This window comes from Neovison vison, chromosome 6 (assembly GCF_020171115.1).
Source record: "Neovison vison isolate M4711 chromosome 6, ASM_NN_V1, whole genome shotgun sequence".
Classification (NCBI taxonomy): domain Eukaryota; kingdom Metazoa; phylum Chordata; class Mammalia; order Carnivora; family Mustelidae; genus Neogale; species Neogale vison.
This window is the reverse complement of record NC_058096.1, coordinates 167104254-167124138: the sequence shown is the minus strand read 5'-3', so window position 1 is coordinate 167124138 and position 19885 is coordinate 167104254. Positions and strand designations below refer to the sequence as shown.

General features: G+C 42.2%; 1 protein-coding gene across 1 annotated transcript in view; it reads left to right on the top strand.

The window, feature by feature from the left end:
- Positions 1 to 1285: 1285 nt before the first annotated feature.
- ACAD9 (acyl-CoA dehydrogenase family member 9) overlaps positions 1286 to 19885 on the top strand; it is a 41675-nt gene continuing 23075 nt past the window's right edge. The window contains exons 1-2 of the mRNA XM_044252902.1: positions 1286 to 1493; positions 7254 to 7347. Of these exons, the coding sequence (XP_044108837.1) occupies positions 1344 to 1493; positions 7254 to 7347 (244 nt within the window). The 5' untranslated portion in view covers positions 1286 to 1343. The remainder of the gene's footprint in view (positions 1494 to 7253; positions 7348 to 19885) is intronic.

Sequence of the window (19885 nt, the reverse complement as noted above, 5' to 3'; positions counted from 1 at the left end):
AGCTTCCTGAAGGAACTTATACTCTGCGTGCTTCAAGTATTTGTCAGTGGGCTATGGGGTATACATTTATCTACATTTCCTTCTGGAAGATTATTGATAAGAATGCTTTTTTTCCTTGTAAATCACTAAGACGTTTGTGATCTGAGGGAGACTCCTGACTACAATCTCTGTAAGGTAACTGTTTGTTTTTCCTTCCCTTTGATTTAGGGCAGCCAGGAGTACCTGAAGAAAGTCACACAGATACCACCTGGGAGGTTTTCTTTTTTGGGGGGGGGCAGTTTGTGGGTGTCCACTTGCGCTTTGTCCTCAGCTCACTTTCTTGCTCCTTCACCATTTCCCAGACATAGTTGTGACTCAGGAGTACTAGCCAGATCTCATTCTGGCAGAACAAGCCTTCTATTTTCCGCTTCCAAAATCCCTGTATCTAACATACATGAAAACTATGCAACAAAAGGTATCTTCATGAATCCACTTAAAAAGACCTAATGGGCACCTGATGGCTCAGCGGGTTAATTCTCTGCCTTCAGCCCAGGCCATGGTTTCAGGGTCCTGGGATCGAGCCCCGCATCCGGCTCTCTGCTCAGCGGGGAGTCTGCTTCCTCCTCTCTCTCTCTCTCTCTGTCTGCCTCTCTGCCTACTTGTGATCTATCAAACAAGTAGATAAATCTTTAACATAAAATAAATAAAATAAAATGCACCTGGATGGCTCAGTCTGTTAAGCGACTGCCTTCAGCTCAGGTCAGGATCCCGGGATCCTGGGATAGAGACCAGCATCGGACTCTCTGCTCAGCGGAGAACCTGCTTCTCCCCTTCCCTCTGCTGCCCCCCCATGCTTGTAGGTTTTCTGTCAAATAAATGAATAACATCTTTAAAAAAACAAAACAAAACAAAAAAAAACCCGCCACATTACACATACTGAGTTCCCCTCCAGAGGGAACCAATATTGAGAATCCCTCTCCCATTTCCTTTAGATTTGCCGCGTCCTCGTCGCCCCAACTGGCGACAAGGAAGCAAGGGAGACAGCTGGGCCCGCGCTGGGTCTGCCGCGGGTCAAGAAGTTTGGGGGTGGTGGTGACGTAACCTCCCAAGCACTTCTTATCAAAGGCTTTCCCCTTGCCACTAACAGCCCAGCAAGAGGCTGCCAACATGGTGTCGGTCCCGTCCCTGGGACCTCCTCCTCATGGGAAGTGGCGCAAGCGCAAAGGCGACGGGGCGTCGCAAATGCCGACCAGGGGCGTGGCTCAGGTCCGTGGCGTCATCCCGCGGCGCCTGCAGGGTGCACGTGACTGAGGCGTTAAGAAAGACTTGCGGGCGCAGAGTTGGCGTGGAGCACGTCAGGCAGCATGGCTGTCTCTGTCCTCGTCTCGCGCAGGGCGGTATTGGTGCGCGCTTCCCGGGCTCTGGTGGCTTTCGCCACGAGCCGGCGCCTGCTGCGCACCAGTCCGCCGAGCCGAGCTTTCGCCAAGGAGCTCTTTCTGGGCAAAATCGAGAAGGTAACGCCGAGCCCTGGCCGCCCCTTACTCTCTTGCCTCCCGCTCTTTGCCCTTTGGCAGGAAAGAGGTCAAAGTGAGAGTCCCCACACCTGGCTGATACGTACGCCTGCCAGGCGGAGGTGTGTTAAAACTCCCAAGTTCCCGAGTCCTACCAGAATCTTTCAAGGTAAAGGGAAGAATCCAGGCTACGGGCCCTGAGAATCAGGATACAGTTCTGACAGCTGATTCTAGTTAGGTCAATTTGGGAAACCCTAGGCGAGGTGGTCACTGAACAACTCTTAGCTAAGCGTTTTGCCTCGGAAATGTGGAGCTGTGACCGTGGTGCTTTTCTGTCGGTTTCCAGCGGCTCCTTAGCTTTCACGGTTTGAGTTCCAGCACCTCACCCTGCCTCTGCAGGCTTGTTCCAAGGTCCCTTCCGCACCCGGTGCCTTCCATTGGTAGTATAACCCAACTGTAGCCTAGCTGTTACTCATTAGTTAACAGCTGCGTTATCAAGCACTCATTATCCTCTTGTTAATAGATTTGACCTTGGTTGTGCGATTTTCAGCCTCAGCTCTTTCAGCCTTAAAATGGAACTAGTTACATGTATTGCCTCACAGATGTGTTGTAAAGTGAGATTTGTAATGGGCGGAAATGCTTTTTAAAAGCGTCATGTGCTGTGTAGATGCAAGAGGCAGCAGAATAGGTAATGTTTGCCTGCTTCACCACTTAGTAGTCTTGTGATCTTGAATTAGTCACTTTACTTTCCTGTGCTTGAGTGTGCTAATCTACAAACTAGTGAAAGTAGTACTTGCCCTCTCTTAAAAGTGCCGTGCAAAGCAAAGGGAAAAAAAAGTGTGTAAAACGCTTTGAGGTAGGCTGGAATATTGGCTGGTACTGTATTGTTTAAGGAGTTATTCTCTGTTTTTTGTTTTGTTTTGTTTTTTAAGACTGTTTCTCTAATCAGGCAGTACAGGTGCAGAAGTTGAAACTCAGAGTGGTTTGCCCCGCTGGGAAGTGCAAAGCCAGTTGTTAACGTTTGAGAAACCATTCTTCCAGAACCTGGGGCTACTGGTCCACTCGGTCCTGGGATGTCCATCATGCCTTCCAGCACATAGGTGAAAAGACTACAAATCTTTCATGCTTCTCTTTCTCCAGGCTTCTTGGACCACCTCCTCCATCCTCACTCACCTGTCAACTTTGCTTCTTGTTTTACTGATAAAGTACGTGCAGTGAGGAACCTCCACCACCGCATTTATCCCTCCTCCCCACAGGTGTACCCATAGGGTCTACAATCAATTACTATGGATAATAAGAGTAGGGTATCTACCTACTCTTAGCAAACCAGCTCATCACTAGAACTCATGCCTCCTCGCCTACTCAGGGGCATTGATCCAGTAATTCTCTCCTTTCTAATCTACATCAGTGATTGTACCCTCCCTGCTGCATTCCGAACTCAGACCATTGGAGCTTCTGTCCTTAACAGTCTGCTAAAACTGCTCTTTTGTGAGGTCAGTTAGTGACTTCCATGTTGTCAAATCTAGTGGTCTCTTCTCATCTTTCTTGACACAGTTCATCATTCCTGGCTTCTAAAAAACCATTCTCTCCTGGCCTTTCTATTGACTTCATTGGCTGATCCGTCTCCGTTTCCTGTGCTTGTTCTTTATAGCTCCTTAACTTCTGAACATTGGCCAGTCTTTCTGACTAGCCCATTCAGAGTTGGGAATTTTCTTTTTTTGTTTTTTTAATTGTTTTTAAATTTTTAAAAAAAATTTTTTAAAGATTTTATATATTTATTTGACAGAGAGAGATCACAAGTAGGCAGAGAGGCAGGCAGAGATAGAGGAGGAAGCAGGCTCCCCGCTGAGCAGACAGCCCAGATGCAGGGCTCAGTCCCAGGACCCTGGGATCATGACCTGAGCTGAGGGCAGAGGCTTTAACCCACTGAGCCACCCAGGCACTCCTGTTTTTAAATTTTTAATTCCATTGTAGTTAGCATACAGTGTTATATTAGTTTGAGGTATACAATATAGTGATTAAACAATTCTAATCATTACTCAGTGCTTATTGTGTAAGCGTACTCTAATTCTCCTTCACCTATATCACCCATCCCTTGACCCATTAGTGCTCTGGCAACCATCTGTTTGTTCTTTTTAGTTAAGATTCTCTCTTCTTGGGACACCTGGATGGTTCAGACGGTTAAGCAGCTGCCTTTGGCTTAGGTGATGATCTCCAGCATTCTGGGATTGAGTCACACATCAGGCTCCTCACTCAAGGAGCCTGCTGCTCCCCTGTTTGTGCCTTTTTCTCTTTCTCTGACAAAATCTTTAAATAAAAAAAAAAAAAAAAAAAAAAAAAAGAGCCTCTTTCTTTGGGCGCCTGGGTGGCTCAGTTGATTAAACATCTTCCTTTGGCTCGGGTCATGATCCCAGGGTCCCGGGATAGAGCCCCTCCATGGGCTCCCTGCTCAGCAGAGAGTCTACTCCCTTTCACTGTCCTCTGCTCTCTTTTTCTCTGGCTCCCTCTAACTCTTAAATAACTAAAATCTTTAAAAAGAATCTCTTAGTTTCTCTCTCTCTCTTTTTTCCTCTTTGCTCATTTGTTTTGTTTCTTGTATTCTGTGTATGAGTGAAATCTTATGGTATTTGTCTTTTCTGACTGGCCTATTTCACTTAGCATTATACTCTCCAGCCCCTGACTTTTTTTTTAATTTCCACTATAGTAACATGCAGTGCTAAAGTGTTAAGTTTCAGTTGAATCTTTTTTTTTTTAATTGAAGTATAGTTAACACACAATGTTACATTAGCTGTAGGTATACAACATAGTGATTTGACAAGTCTGTACTTACGCTTATTACAAGTGTAGCTGCCGCCTGTCCCCATACAACACTACTATAGGAACATTAATTAGATTCCCTATGCTGTACCTTTCCTCCCTGGAAGCCTGTACCTCCCACTCGTCTTCACCCATTTTTCCCATTCTACCTCCTCTCACACCCATTAGTTCTCTGTATATATGGGTCTTTTTTTCAAAGTTGGGGTTTTCTGAGGCTCAGTCTGTAGACCTCTCTCTTTTTTTTTTTTTTAAAGATTTTATTTACTTATTTGACAGGCAGAGATCACAAGTGGGCAGAGAGGCAGGCAGAGGGCAGGGGGTTGAGGGGGGGAGGCAGGCTCCCTGCTGAGCAGAGAGCCCGATTCGGGGCTTGATCCCAGGAACCTGAGATCATGACCTGAGCCTAAGGCAGAGGCTTAACCCACTGAGCTCCCCAGGCACCCCTGTAGACCTCTCTTTTTATCCACAACTCCTCCTTTAATCTAGTTTAGTCTGCGACTTTAAATATCAGAATCCTGACTCTAATAAATTTCTCCAGACCAGATTTCTCCCCTGAACTCCAGGCTCTTGGTGTCTACCTTTTTACCCAGAAGTTCCACTTAGATGTCTAACAGGCACCTCAGATTTAGCATATCTGAAACTTGAGTTCCTGGTGTGGCCACCTGGTCTTTCTCCTCCCCTCCCTCATCTTTATCTGAGATGGTAGGGTGGCTCTGTTGTTCACTTACTTGGGGCCAAACACCTGGAATCCCCTTGGATGCCTCTTACTCTCATAATCCACGTCTAAGCCAACAGCAAATCCTGTTTTCCTCTACCTGCTGGATATATTTAGAATCTGACAACTTTTAAGCCCCTCCCATGCTATGCCTTGATTTAAGCTGACATCATCTCACAGCATTACTGGGATTTGAGCCGGAGCATGGCATTTGAGATGCTTAGACTGTCTGAATAAAGAGAAGCCATCGAGGTCCTCTAGGCCTGTAGCTGTCCATGCCGCCCTCGGTTGGACCCTTGCTATTCCTGGAAACGTCCCAGGAGCTACTGCAGGGACCAGGGGGAAGTCGAATGGGAGGCATTTGGGTGAGCTCCCCACCCTCATCCTCAACCTGAGCAGCTCGGCTTTTAGCTGTTTTACATAATTTGGTTTCCATAGTAGACTTATTTGAGAAACTGGTTCCACTGCTTCAAAAACTTTAAAAACTGCTGCTAGATATCAAGCCCAGCACCCATGAGGCACCCCACTGGGATTATGAACATTGTTCTTATATGCACTTGAGAGCACTCTTCCTGTAGCAGTTATCCTTTGGTTGTAGGTGAGGGCCAACTAGCTACTGGGCTTTTTGTTTTTTCTCATCTCGTGTGGTCATTGGTATCAGAATGGAATCATCTTCCTCTAACACCACCTATTGCACAAGCTCATAGGAACCAGTGAGCCTAGGAAGGGTCTGGGTTGAGCCTCCGTGTGTTCAGCTAAGCAGACAGCTTTGTTCTGAGAGGATGTGAGTGATGAAAGTCTCCACCTAGTTTTCCATCTAGACCATCTTGAGGGCAGGGTCCAGGATGGCCTGCAGGCAGGAATTCTTTTAGTCTGCTGGCTCTTTTCGGATAGGAATCCACCCCAAGCCTGTAGTCATTGGTCCTGGGTCCAGAACTTAAGGGCATGTTTTTAGAGTGGACAGGCTTCAGTGGCTGATTAGATACACAAGAAGCTAGAGGGGGCCCCTCTAGACATTGGGGACCCCTCTGTTTCGAAGACCTTTCTTGAACACTCGGTGGGAAGTGCCATGAGAAGAGGCAGGACTCCTGGGGGCTGGCAGCCTGTGGCCTGGGACATCCTCTTTCAGCTGTTAATGAGATCAAAAATCCAAGTACTCATTTAGGTCCTCGTGCTGTGCTGGCAGCTGCACAGGTGGGTGGCAGGAACCCAGAAAGCCAGGGGAGCTAAGGACACAACATACAATAGATAGTGACAGTAGTTTAAGGCAATATATAGTGACGGCCCAGTGAGAATCCTAGGTCAGTCAGAAACACTGGCCATTGACAGTTTGAGACAGACTTGAAGCTCAGCTGTTTTCCAGGCTTGCGAGGCAGAAACGAGAGCAGACTAGTGTCTTATACAAGTTATTACAGCTCCTTCATAGTCCAGGACACACCTAATCTCTTTTGAGCCTCCCCTTCTGAGGGGACAACTGTAACAGAAGAGAAGCTGACCCTGAGAAGGGCCAGCTCACCCTTGTAAGTGGTGGAGCCAGAGTTGAATTCAGGTTGATATGGCCCAACAGCCAGAGGCTGTTGTACATATCAACAGAGGCTGGAGTACATAGCCGGGCAACAACCTGGCAAGATGGGTGGCTATGTCACTGCCTTGTATTCTCGTGGGCCTGGCATCTTCGAACTCAAAATAACCAGCGTAGAATTTTACATTTCAGTAGAGAGCTTTCCCTCCTATTGCCTTTCACAATCCTCCCCACGCCCTTGAGTAAATATTTGTCTGCATGTTATATAAATATTTACTTGCGGGGCAGTGGAAGCGTGGCGAGGGGAAGGGCTTTGGCTGAGGCCACCCAGTTAGCCGGCTGCAAGTCAGGGAACAGAGCCCAGGGCTTTGAAATGTTAGGGCTATTTGTTTCAGGGGACACTCTGCCTAACTTGTTACCGAAAAAAGCAGAGCAAAAGCCAAAAGAAGCCTGCTTGAATTGGGCAGAAGATGTCTCTTGGTGGTGGAATCTAATGCACAATTCCTGTTCACGATTTGCGCTCTACTTCTGTCAGGGAGTACTGCCCGGCCTGCCAGATAAGGAATCCAGCAACTCTTTCCTCCCCTTGTGCTTCTGGGCCCTTTGGCTAAAAGCAAGTGTAGTCTCTGTTTTCTCCCCTTCTGATGGATGTTACCACGATGGGAAGTTTCTAAAAATTAAATTTTCAGTAAATGTTTATCATTTTTAGAAAGAAGTTTTCCCGTTTCCAGAAGTTAGCCAAGATGAACTTAATGATATCAATCAGTTTGTGGGACCCGTAGAAAAATTCTTCACTGAAGAGGGTATGTATAATCTTCTTTATCATTATTAATTTCCATTTTAAGGACCTTTGCTTTGATATTTACATTAGAAGCCATATACATGGGGGAAGCTCTCTTGACTGTCACTAATCATAGAAATAATATCTATTGATAATACTTTGCTCAATCATCCCACTTGCTTTGAAATTTAAGAAACAAAACAGATGAACATTAGGGAAGGGAAGGAAAAATAAAATCAGAGAGGGACACAAACCATAAGAGACTCTTAACTCTAGGAAACTCTAGGACTCAAACTCTAGGGTTGCTGGAGGGGAGGCAGTCGGGATGGAGTAACTGGTGACAGGCATGAAGGAGGGCGCTTGAAGTAATGAGCACTGGGCGTTCAGTAGAACTGATGAATCACCGAATTCCACCTCTGAAACTAATACACTGTATGTTAATTAAAGTGAATTTAAGTAAAGAATTTTAAAAAATCACTATTGCTATTTAATTAGAAGGCATCTAGTTTAGTGTTTCTCAGTGTATATTGAGAATGTACACAAATGTATATATGGTGAAGGATTGCTTTTAAACATTTCCAGACTGTTGCAAACCAGCACTTTTGTAAAATACAATAAAATGACAACTAGGAAAATGGAGGGGGAAAAAACACAGAGACCTACAAAATATAAATCCATTGATCATGTGCTTGGTTGTTTGGCAGTGTAAAATTGCTGTAAGTGCTTTTAAAGGTTTACTCTCTCTTAGCTTGTTATGAACCAGGAGTAGTCTAGCAGCTTGCAGAGCACAGGACAAGAGCACCAGTGTGGCCTGAAGATCCCTCCGTTAGTCCGTTCAGCCCTTTGACAGGGCTGCATCTTGATGGAGGGAGCTCCCTGGGGAGTTCAGTGATGATTGATTGACAGTAGTATTTCTCTAGCACTGAGGATCCCGAAGGGTTCTTCTTCATGTGGGTTTTATCTATGACTGTGTGCACTACTAGAAGATTAAAACGAAAATTTAAAAAATACTGTGTTCGTTTATTACTTTATTTAAAAATCATGAAAAGCCCAGTACACGTTAGCAAACAATATTTTAAATGAGAATATTTATTTACAAACAGACAAAAATAGTGAGGAGTATGGTTTTACAGTTTCATAGGTCTTTTTAATATTTGGCTCTGTTATATGCAACAATAGGTACCAGAATCTAGCCAGAACCAGGTAGAATCCAGCTGGATTCTCATAATTTTCTGCATTTAATCTGTGATGCATATCTTATTGCTCCAGGAAAACCCCCATGTATATTCATGATAGGATTAGAATTTTTAAAAAGGCAAAGAATATTTTGCTATTATTAAAATAGCTTTGGCCGGGTGGACCCCTTTGAAGTGTTTCTGTCCGTGTGCACACCCTCCCCCCAGCACACTCGTAGAAATTCTACATCACTAACACTTGTTCTGTTGTTGGTTTTAAAAGTTGCTTTGTTGTGTATAAATATCTTTTATTTAGAAATATTTGTTCTGTTTTTGTTCTAGTGGTTATCTTCCTAATTGTATCTTTTATTAGTTCCTTTTTGTTTTACTTAAACTTCTACAATCTGATTTGTCAGAGTTTTCATAAGCTTTACAGAGGTATAATTGATTTATGGTAAGTTACATCTACTTAAAGTATAGTGTTTGATAAATTTTGATATATATGTGCCCCATATTAATGAACAAATTGTTATGCTAGTAGTCTTTCAGATCTGTATATTAGATACAAATTTTCTAGGCACTTACATGCTTTATATAAAAATTAGTTTTAATTTCTCTGCCTGATTTGTTGAAATAGTCCTAGTATTTCCACCTTACTGGAGGTAAGTGTATCCAAATTTTATATTTGGAGTCAGAAGTAGAAATTTTCCCCAAATGGTATAGATTGTCCTCATCAATCTTGTCTCCCAGTGTTTATAAAACTTCTGTTTTCTTGAACAGTACAAACATTACATTTCAATGTCTTAATCTATGACAGCATGGTATTACAAAAAAATTGCTTTTCTTTTCTTACTGTTCAGTTCAGTCGTCTTCATATGTTCTTAAACCTTGCTGGTCACTTGTTATTTCATTTTCCTCTTTTTTTTTCATTTCCCTTAGAATATTAGCGTTTTTGTTACTGGTTTCTAAAAGATCACTTATGACAAAGGATGTTAACCATTTGCCATGCATTGCACATGAAATACCACGTGTTCTCACCACCAATTCACGCTGATGTTTTACTTTTTTTTGATGTTTTACTTTTTGATTGTGCAGAAGTTGTGTATTCAAATATAATAATGTTCTGCTTTAAAAAATACATATATGTATCCCCAAGGGGCCATCAACACAATTCAGTTAATAAACCTATCCATTACCCTAAATGCTTTCTCTTGCCCTTCTCATCCCCACCTGTCCCCAGGCAACCACTGATTGGCTCTCTCTCACTGTAGATTGTATTTCCTGGAATTCTTTTTTTTTTTTAAGATTTTATTTATTTATTTGACAGAGATCACAAGTAGGCAGAGAGGCAGGCAGAGAGAGAGTAGGAAGCAGGCTCCCTGCTGAGCAGAGAGCCCTTTGCGGGGCTAGATCCCAGGACACTGGGATCATGACCTGAGCCGAGGGCAGAGGCTTTAACCCACTGAGCCACCCAGGTGCCCCTCCTGGAATTCTTTTTAAATAGAATTCTACATTACATACATTTTTGCATAGCTGCTTCTGGTATAATTTCGAGTTTCATTTTTATTTTTTTTTGCCAGGGGAGGGGCAGAGGGAGCGAGAGAATCTTAAGCAGGCTCCATGCCTAGCATGGAGCCCAACATGGGGCTCAGTCTCCCAATCCTGAGATCCTGACCTAAGCCAAAATAGAGAATCAGACGTTTAACTGGCTGAGCCACCCACGCGCCCCTAGTTCATTCCTTTTTAACACTGAGAAGTATCTCTTTGTGTGGATATACCACAGTTTATTTGCCCACCTATTAACTGATTTTCAGTATGTATGCAGATTTTAGCTAGAAGATGTGAATATTTTTTCTATGAGTCTGATGTAGACAGGCACGCTCACATTTCTCTTGGGGAGGTATGGAAGGAGTGGAATATCTAGATTATAAGGTAGGTTCATGTTTAACTTTTTAAGTAACTGCCAAACTGTTTTCCAGAGTTAATTACTTTCCATTTCCACCAGTTATTAAAGTTCCAGTTGCTCCATATTTTCACTAATACTTGGCATGTCTAGTGTGTGTGTTATGGTGTCTCATTGTGGTTATAATTTTCATTTCCCTAATAACTAGTAATGTTAGGCATCTTATCTGGTGCTTATTTGCCATCAGTATATCTTCTCTAGTGAAATGTCTTTTAAATACTTTATGCATTAGGGGCGCCTGGGTGGCTCAGTGGGTTAAGCCGCTGCCTTCGGCTCAGGTCATGATCTCAGGGTCCTGGGATCGAGTCCCGCATCGGGCTCTCTGCTCAGCGGGGAGCCTGCTTCCTCCTCTCTCTCTCTCTGCCTGCCTCTCTGCCTACTTGTGATCTCTCTCTGTCAAATGAATAAATAAAATCTTTAAAAAAAAATAAAAATAAATAAATAAATAAATACTTTATGCATTAAAAATTGGGATTGTCTTATTATTGAGTTCTAAGAAGCCTTTATTCTAGATACAGGTCTTCTCTCTAGTGTACGTTCAGCAAAAGTTTTCTCCTAGTCTGTCTTGATTTTTTTTTTTTTTTCATTTTATTAGCAAAAGTTTTTAATGTTAAGTGAAGTTTTTTCTTTTGTAGTTTATCTTTTTTTGTATTTTATGTAAGAAATCTGCCAAACCCAAGATCATGATGATTTTTGTCTATATTTCCTCCAGAAGTTTCATATTTTTAACTGTTAACATTCAGATTTATGACCCCCTTCCAGTTAATTTTATATGTGATGTGAGATAAAATTTGAGGATTTTTTTTTTGCATGCAATTGTCCAATTGCTCCAGCAACATTTGTTGAAAAGGTTATCCTTTCCTCCTTAAATTCACTTGGTACCTTTGTCAGTCAAGTGACTGGAGGATTCTGGGACAGTAGCAGAGTAGGAAGCACCAGAAATCTATCTCCCCACCTGGATAACAACTGCAGTGACAAAGTCTGGGTAGTATAACTGCTTTTGGAGCTCTGGAATCTCTTGAAGGCCTGCAGTTTCCAAGGAAGCATGGATAGTAAATTGCAGTTAATTTTGATCAGTTAGCTCTGAGCACAGCAGTCACTACGCATCTTCTACCTCCAGCCCCAAAGCAGGCAGCTGTGCACTTATTCCTAGAGCGGCTTACACATGGTTTATGGAAGCCAGAGTAGGGGAAAAAAAAGACCTTGTCCATCAGATATTAGGGATATGTGCTCTGATTACAAGCCCTTACCCCTGTGGCCAAAGTGACTTGCAGGGGATTTAAGAAGCTTGCCTTTTTGCCCCCCCACCTTTCATTTTTCTTTCTCTTTTGAGAGCCAGATTAAAGACGAGGTCATTCAAAAGCAACTACATATGCAGGGGGAATCATAAAGCCACCACACATGCCCAAGGAAAGGCATGGTTTCAGGAAACCTAAGAAGACCTTGGGTTTATACCTGGGGCACAGACATAGCCAACAGCAATTCAAAACAAAACAAAACAAACATAAAGCAAAAATCAACATGTGGGACTACAGCAAACTTAGAAACTTTTGCACAGCAAAAGAAACCATCACCTAAGGAATGGGAGAAAATATTTGTAAAAACCATGTATCAGGTAAGAGGTTAATATCTAAAATACACTAAGAACGCCTACAACTCAGTAGCAAAAAAACCCCAGACAATCCAATTTTTTTTTTCAAGATTTTATTTATTTATTTGACAGAGAGAGATCACAAGCAGGCAGAGAGGCAGGCAGAGAGAGAGAGGAGGAAGCAGGCTCCCTGCTGAGCAGAGAGCCTGATGTGGGACTCGATCCCAGGACCCTGAGATCATGACCTGAGCCGAAGGCAGCGGCTTAACCCACTGAGCCACCCAGGCGCCCAATCCAATTTTTAATTAGAGTAATCCTTGCCACATAGACTAAGTCAGGAAATGTTTCCTCTTCAGGTTTCAGTAAGACTTTGTGTAAACCTGGTATAATTCCTTCCTTAAATATTTGGCAGAATTCACCAGTGAAAGACTTGACCCTTGAGTTTTCTTCATGGAAAAATTTTTACTGATTTATTTTTTTTTTTAAAGATTTTACTTATTTATTTGACAGAGAGCACAAGCAGGGGGAGGGGTAAAGGGAGAGGAAGCGGGACAAGCAGACTCCCTGCTAAGCATGGAGTCCAACGCAGGGCTTGAACCCAAGACCCTGACATCATGACCTGAGCCAAAGTCAGACACGTAACCGGCTGAGTCGCCCAGCATCCCTAACTGATTCAATTTCTTTAATAGCTATAAGGCTATTTTGGCTACATAATTTGTGATTTTTTTTTTAAGATTTTATTTATTTATTTGACAGACAGAGGTCACAAGCAGGCAGAGAGGCAGGCAGAGAGGGAGGGGGGAAGGAGGCACCATGCTGAGCAGGCAGCCTGATGTGGGGCTCAATCCCAGGACCCTGAGACCATGACCTGAGCTGAAGGCGGAGGCTTGACCCACTGAGCCACCCAGGAGCCCCAAGTTAAAGTTCTCTTATTAATTGTTCATATGTTGCCCGAGGCTATTCTTTTATGTGGAAATGAGAGCATAATAGGAAATGGTGGACATTTTGTATACCAGTTAACAAGAAATATAAAATATTTATATACCAAAATTACTGCAGGGGCGCCTGGGTGGCTCAGTGGGTTAAGCCTCTGCATTCAGCCCGGGTCATGATCTCAGAGTCCTGGGATCAAGCCCCACATCGGGTTCTCTGCTTGGCAGGGAGCTTGCTTCCCTCTCTCTTCCTGTCTCTTTGCCTACTTGTAATCTCTCTCTCTGTCAAATAAATAAAATCTTAAAAAAAAAATTACTGCAAATAAAACGTGTCCCCAGACACAATTGATAATGTCTGTTAGACTTCAGATTATTTTGAATATAAGCTAGGGTCCTATATTGTTTATAACAATACAGTTAAATTAGGTTATTTAATACTCCTTGAGGACCAGTTTATCCTTTATGCTTTTTGGAGTGAAATGATAATTTTATTTTGTTATTATATTTTTAATTGAAGTGTAATTGATATATATTATTAGTTTTAGGTGTACAACCTAGTGATATAATGCTTATATACATTGCAAAGTGATCACCAGTATAAATCTAGCTACTGTTGGTTGCCATACAAAGTTGTTACATATCATTAACTGTATTCTTTATGCTATACATTATATTGCCCTATCTTATTTACTTCATAACTAGAAGTTTGTGTCATTTAATTCCCTTCCCCTATTTTGCCTTTCCCTCTATTCCCCCCCTCCCCGCACCTCCCCCCTCCCTCCGCAACCACCATATTGTTTTCTGTGTCTGTGAGTCTGTTTCTGTTTTGGTGGTATTGTTTTTAGATTCCACATATAAGTGAAATTTTATGGTCTTTTTCTGTCTTACTCAGTTCACATAGTGTGATACCCTCTAGATCTATTCATCTTGTTGCAAATGACTTGATTTCATATTTTTTTTAATGGCTGAGTTATGTACACTACATCTTCTTCATTCGTCTGTCGATGGACACTTAGGTTGCTTCTGTATTTTGGCTACTGTTAGTAACGTTGTTGTGAAGATAGAGGTTGATGAATTTTTTCAAATTAATGTTTTTGCTTTCTTCATACAAATACCTAGAAGTGGAATTACTGGATTGTATGGTGGTTCTATTTTTAATTTTCTTTTTAAGGATTTTATTTGTTTATTTGACAGAGGGAGACACAGCGAGAGAGGGAACATAAGCCAGGGAAGTGGGAGAGGGAGAAGCAGGTTTTCTGCTGAACAGCGAGCCTGATGCAGGGCTTGATTGGGGCTTGATCCCAGGACCCTGGAATCATGACTTGAGCCAAAGGCAGATGCTTAACGACTGAGCCACCCAGGCACCCCTCTAGTTTTAATTTTTTGAGGAACTTGCATACTGTTTTCCACGGTGGCTGCACCATTTTGCATTCCCACCAACAGTACCTGAGGGTTCCTTTTTCTCCACATCCTCACCTGTTACTTCCTACCTTTTTGATGCTAACCATTCTGACATGTCTGAGGTGATATTTCATTGTGGTTTTGAATGCCTTTCTCTGATCATTAGTGATATTCAGCATCTTGTGTCTCTTTGTCATATGTATATATTCTTTGGAGAAATGTCTGTTCACATCCTCTGCTCTTTTTTTAGTTGGTTGGATTGTTTGGTTTTTGGCATGGAGTTGTGAGTTCTTTATATGTTTTGGATATAACCCCTTCTTGGTTACGTATTACTTGCAAACGCCTTCTTCCATTCATTTTGTTGATGGTTTTCTTCGCTGCGCAGAAGCTTTTTAGTTTGATAGTCCCATTGGTTTATTTTTGCTTTTGTTCCCCTTGCCCGAGGACATAGAGCCAAAAAAATCACTGCTCAAACCAATGTCCAAGAGCTTACTGCCTGTGTTTTCTTCTAGGAGATTTATGGTTTCTGGTCTTATATTTAAATCTTTAGTCAATTTTGAGTTTATTTTTGTTCATGATATAAGAAAACGGTCCAGTTTCATCGTTTTGAATGTAGCTGTCCAGTTTTCCCAACAGTGTTTATGGAGGAGACTTTTTCCCCATTGTTTATTCCTGCCCCTTTTGTCAAAGACTAATTGACCTTAAAAGTGTGGGTTTATTTCTGGACTCTGTTCTCACTGATCTCTGTCTGTTCTTGTGCTAGTACCATACTGTGTTTATTACGATAGCTTTGAACTTCAGGGACCATGATACCTCCAGCTTTATTCTTTCTCAAGGTTGCTTTGGCTATTTGGCATTTTTTGCAGTTCATACAAATTTTAGGATTATTTATTCTAGTCTCTGTGAAGAATGCCACTGTTATTTTGATACATATTGCATCAGATCTATAGATTTCTTTGGGTAGTGTTGACATTTTAATGACATTCTCCCAGTCTGGGAGCGTGGTGTAGGCACACCTCAGAGATACTTTAGTTTGGTTCCAGACTACCACAATAAAGCGAGTCAAATGAATTTTTTGTTTTCCCAGTGCATATAAAAGTTATGTTTACACTATATCAGTGTATTAAATAGTGTACATTAGCATTATGTCTTCAAAAATGTACATAACTTTTTAAAAGAATTTTATTTATTGGACAGCAGGGAGAACAGAGGGAAAAGGAGAAACAGGCTCCTCACTGAGCAGGGAGCCCAATGTGATACTTAGTCCTAGGACCCTGGGATCATGACCTGAGCCGACGGCAGATGCTTAACTGACTGAACCACCCAGATGCCCAAAAAATGTACATACCTTTCATTTAAAAATACTTTATTGCTGAGGCACCTGGCTGGCTCAGTCAGTAGGGCATGAGACTTTTTTTCATGTCTTTATTTACATTCTAGTTAGAGCATGTGACTCTTTTTATTAAAGATTTTATTTATTTATTTGACAGAGAGAGATCACAAGTAGGCAGAGAGGCAGGCAGAGAGAGAGAGAGTGGGGAAGCAGGCTCCCTGCTGAGCAGAGAGCCCGATGTGGGAATCAATCCCAGGACCCTGAGATCATGACCTGAGCCAAAGGCAGAGGCTTAATCCACTGAGCCACCCATGAGCCCCAAGAATGTGCTCTTGATCTTGCAGTTTTAAGTTTGAGCTTGTAGAGATTACTTAAAAATAAAAAATCTTGAAAAAACAACAACAACAACAACAACCCACATTGTATTGCTAAAAAATGCTGTTACCTTGAGCTTGCAGTAAGGTTTAGCCATATTGCTGGTGAGGGCGCTGCCTGGATATTGCTGCAGCTTCTACGTGAAGACTTGCTGCTTCACCTTGTACTTTTATGTCATGGAGACGACTTCTCTCCTTGAACCTCGTGAACCACGTCTGCCAGCTTCAGACTTTTCTCCTGCAGCTTTGTCATCTTGCCCAGCCTTCATATATTGAAGAGACTAAGGGCTTTACTCTGGAGTAGGCCTTGGTCTTACGGGAATGTAGCTGGTTTGATCTTCTCTCCAGACCACTACAACCTTATCCACATCAGCTGTAGGGCTGTTTCACTTCTTATCTTTTGTGTTCACTGGAGTAGCACTTTTAATTTCCTTCAAAAGCCTGGGTGGCTCAGTTGGTTGGGCAGCTGCCTTTGCCTCAGGTCATGATCCCAGCCTTCTGCGATCGAGTCCCGCGTCGGACTCCTTGCTCAGCAGGGAGCCTGCTTCTCCCTCTGCCTCTGCCTGCCACTCTGTCTGCCTGTGCTCACTCTCTCTGACAAATAAATTAAAAAAAAAAAAAAAAAAAGCTTTTCCTTTGCCTTCACAACTTGACTAACTGTTCAAACACCAGAGGCGTAGCTCTTGGTCTTGACATGCCTTCCTCACTAAGCTGAATCATTTCTAGCTTTGAATGAAAGGGAGAGACTATATATAACTCTTCTTTTCTCTTGAATACTTAGAGGCCATTGTGGGGTTACTAACGGGCCTATTTTCAACATTGTGTCTCAGGGAAGAAAGAGGCCAGAGGAGAGGGAGAGAGACTGGGAAAGTGAAGCAGTCAGAACATGTACGTTTATCAGTTAAGCTCACTGTCTTATGTAGGTGGAGTTCACGGCTCCCCAAAACAATCACAGTAAGTAACATTAAAGATCACTGACCACAGAGCATAGTAACAAAATAATAATGAAAAAGCTTGAAATATTGTGAGAATTACCAAAATGGGACAGAGAGACATGAAGTGAGCAAATCCTGCTGGAAAAATGGCACAGTAGGCTTGCTTGTCATAGGGTTGCCATAAACCTTCAAGTTGTAAAAAATGCAGTATCTGTGAAGTGCCACTAAAATGAGGTATTCTGGTATGTTTTTCCATTTATTTTTGTTAGTTTTAGTTTATTTTCTTACTGCTTTGACAGTTTCCAGAATACAGGTCTTTTACCTCCTTAGTGAAATTTACCCCTAGGTATTTTATTTTATTCTTTTTGATGCAGTTGTAGATGAGATTTTTCTTAACTTCTCTCTCTCTCTTTTTAAAAAATATTTTATTTATTCAGTTGACAGGGAGGGAGAGATAGAGCACAAGCAGGGGGAGAGGCAGGGAGAGGGAGAAGCAGGTTCACCACTGAGCAGGGAATCTAATGTGGGGCTTGATCCCAGGACCCTGGGATCATGACCTGAGCCTAAGGCAGACGCCTAACTGACTGAGCCACCCAGGTGCCCCTTAATTTATCTTTCTGATAGTTCATTATTAGTGTATAGAAATGCAACATTTTCATGTAGATTTTCTATCCTTCACCTTTACTGAATTCATTTTTTGTAGTTTGTTTTCCTTGTCTGATTGCTGTCGCTAGGACTTCTAGTACTGTGTTGAATGAAACTGACAAGTGTGGGTATCCTTGTGTCAAGCCTGATCCTAGAGGAAAAGCTGTCAGCTTTTCACAGTTGAGTGTGATGTTAGCTGTGGGTTTGTCGTAAGTGGCCTTTATTATGTTGAGTTAAATTCCGTCTATACCTACTTTGTTGAGAGTTTGTTTTATTAGAAATGAATGTTGAATTTTATTAAGTGCTTTTTATGGCATCTGTTGAGTTGACCATGATTTTTAACCTTCTTTTTGTTAATATGATGTGTCACATTGATTTGCAGATGCTGAACCATCCTTACATGCCCAGGTAAATCCCATTTGATCATGGTGAATGATCCAGCTAATGTAATACTGAATTCAGTCTCTTAGTATTTTGTTAAGGGTTTTTGGATCAGTGTTCCCTCAGGAACATCTGATTTTGGTGATGTCTTTGGTTTTAGTCAAGGCTTGCTTTTTAAGTGTTGTTAGGTGGGAGCAGAGCATCCTGTAGAGCAATGTTTCTCAACCTGTTTTTATTATTGATCCCCCCCCAAATTCTTTTCAGACACTTTTCCCCTATTTACACCCCACTCATGAAATTTTAATTCCACAGTTATACCATATATCTGTTTGTGTGTTATTTGTATTTCTGTTCTTTATCCATTAAAAAAAAATTTTTTTTAATATTTTTTATTTATTTATTTGACAGAGATCACAAGTAAGCAAAGAGGCAAGCAGAGAGAGAGAGAAGAGGAAGCAGGCTCCCCACTGAGCAGAGAGCCCGATGCGGGGCTCAATTCCAGGACCCTGAGATCATGACCTGAGCCGAAGGCAGAGGCTTAACCCACTGAGCCCCCCAGGTGCCCTAAAAAAAATTTTTTTCTGCCCACTCCAGAACCAGTTTTTATTACCTTTGGGAGTGCTGTTGCTGGGCTAATTCTTCTCTACTAGTGACACGTTCCTCATTGCTCTTCTGCATGCCCTGTGGGTTTAGTATGTTGAGGCAAGGAGAAAATTCCAGTCCCTGTTACTCCATCTTGGTTGGAAGCAGGGGTCTCCCCAAATCCTGACAGTTTCATATTATACATACAGCCCAACCATTACACCCCAAAGTAGTGACCCAAGAGAAGTAAAAACAGAGCTATGTAAAAACTTAAATATGAATGCTCATAGAAGCTTTATTTCTAGGGGCATCTGGGTGGCCTGTCAGTTAAGTATCTGCCTTCATCTCAGGTCGTGATCTCAGGGTTCTGGGATTGAGCCCTGCATCAGGCTCCCTGCTCAGCAGGGTCTGTCCCTCCCCCCATACTTGGTACATTCTCTTTTACACATAAATAAACACAAATCTTTTAAAAAAAAAAAAAAAGGGCACCTGGGTGGCTCAGTGGGTTAAGCCTCTTCCTTCAGCTAGGTCATGATCTCGGGGTCCTCAGATCAAGCCCTGCATTGGGGTCTCTGCTTGGCAGGGAGCCTGCTTCCCCGTCTCTCTCTGCCTGCTGCTCTGCTTACTTGTGATCTCTCTGTCAAATAAATAAAATCTTAAAAAAAAAAAAAGGAAAGGAAAAGAAGCTTTATTTCTAAGAACCAAAACCTGAGAACCACCCAAATGTCCATTGAAAGGCAAATGGATAAACTTCTATACAGCAGAATACTGAACAGTAAAAAGTATTATGATAAAGTTTTGATACATGCAGTGATGTGGATGAATCTCAGAATCATCCTGGATCACAGAAGCCGGATCAAAGACTACCTGCCATGTGATTTAAAACCCAAAATGAGGGGTGCCTGGGTGGCTCAGTTGATAAAGCAATGGCCTGCGGCTTGGGTCATGATCCTGGAGTCCCAGGATCAAGTTCCACATTGGGCTCCCTGCTCAGCGGGGAGTCTGCTTTTCCCTCTGACCTCTCTCTCTACTCATGCTCTCTCTCTGTCTCTCAAATAAATAAATAACATCTTTTAAAAAAAAAATGAAACTCAAAAATGCAAACTGATCTATAGACAATAAGATGATTCATGGTTGCCTGGGAATGGAAATGGGCTGATCACAAAGGAAATTTTTTGTGGAAAAGGAAGTTTTTATTACTTACTTGGTGGGAGTAATTTCATGGACAAACATGTCAGGACCCAAAAA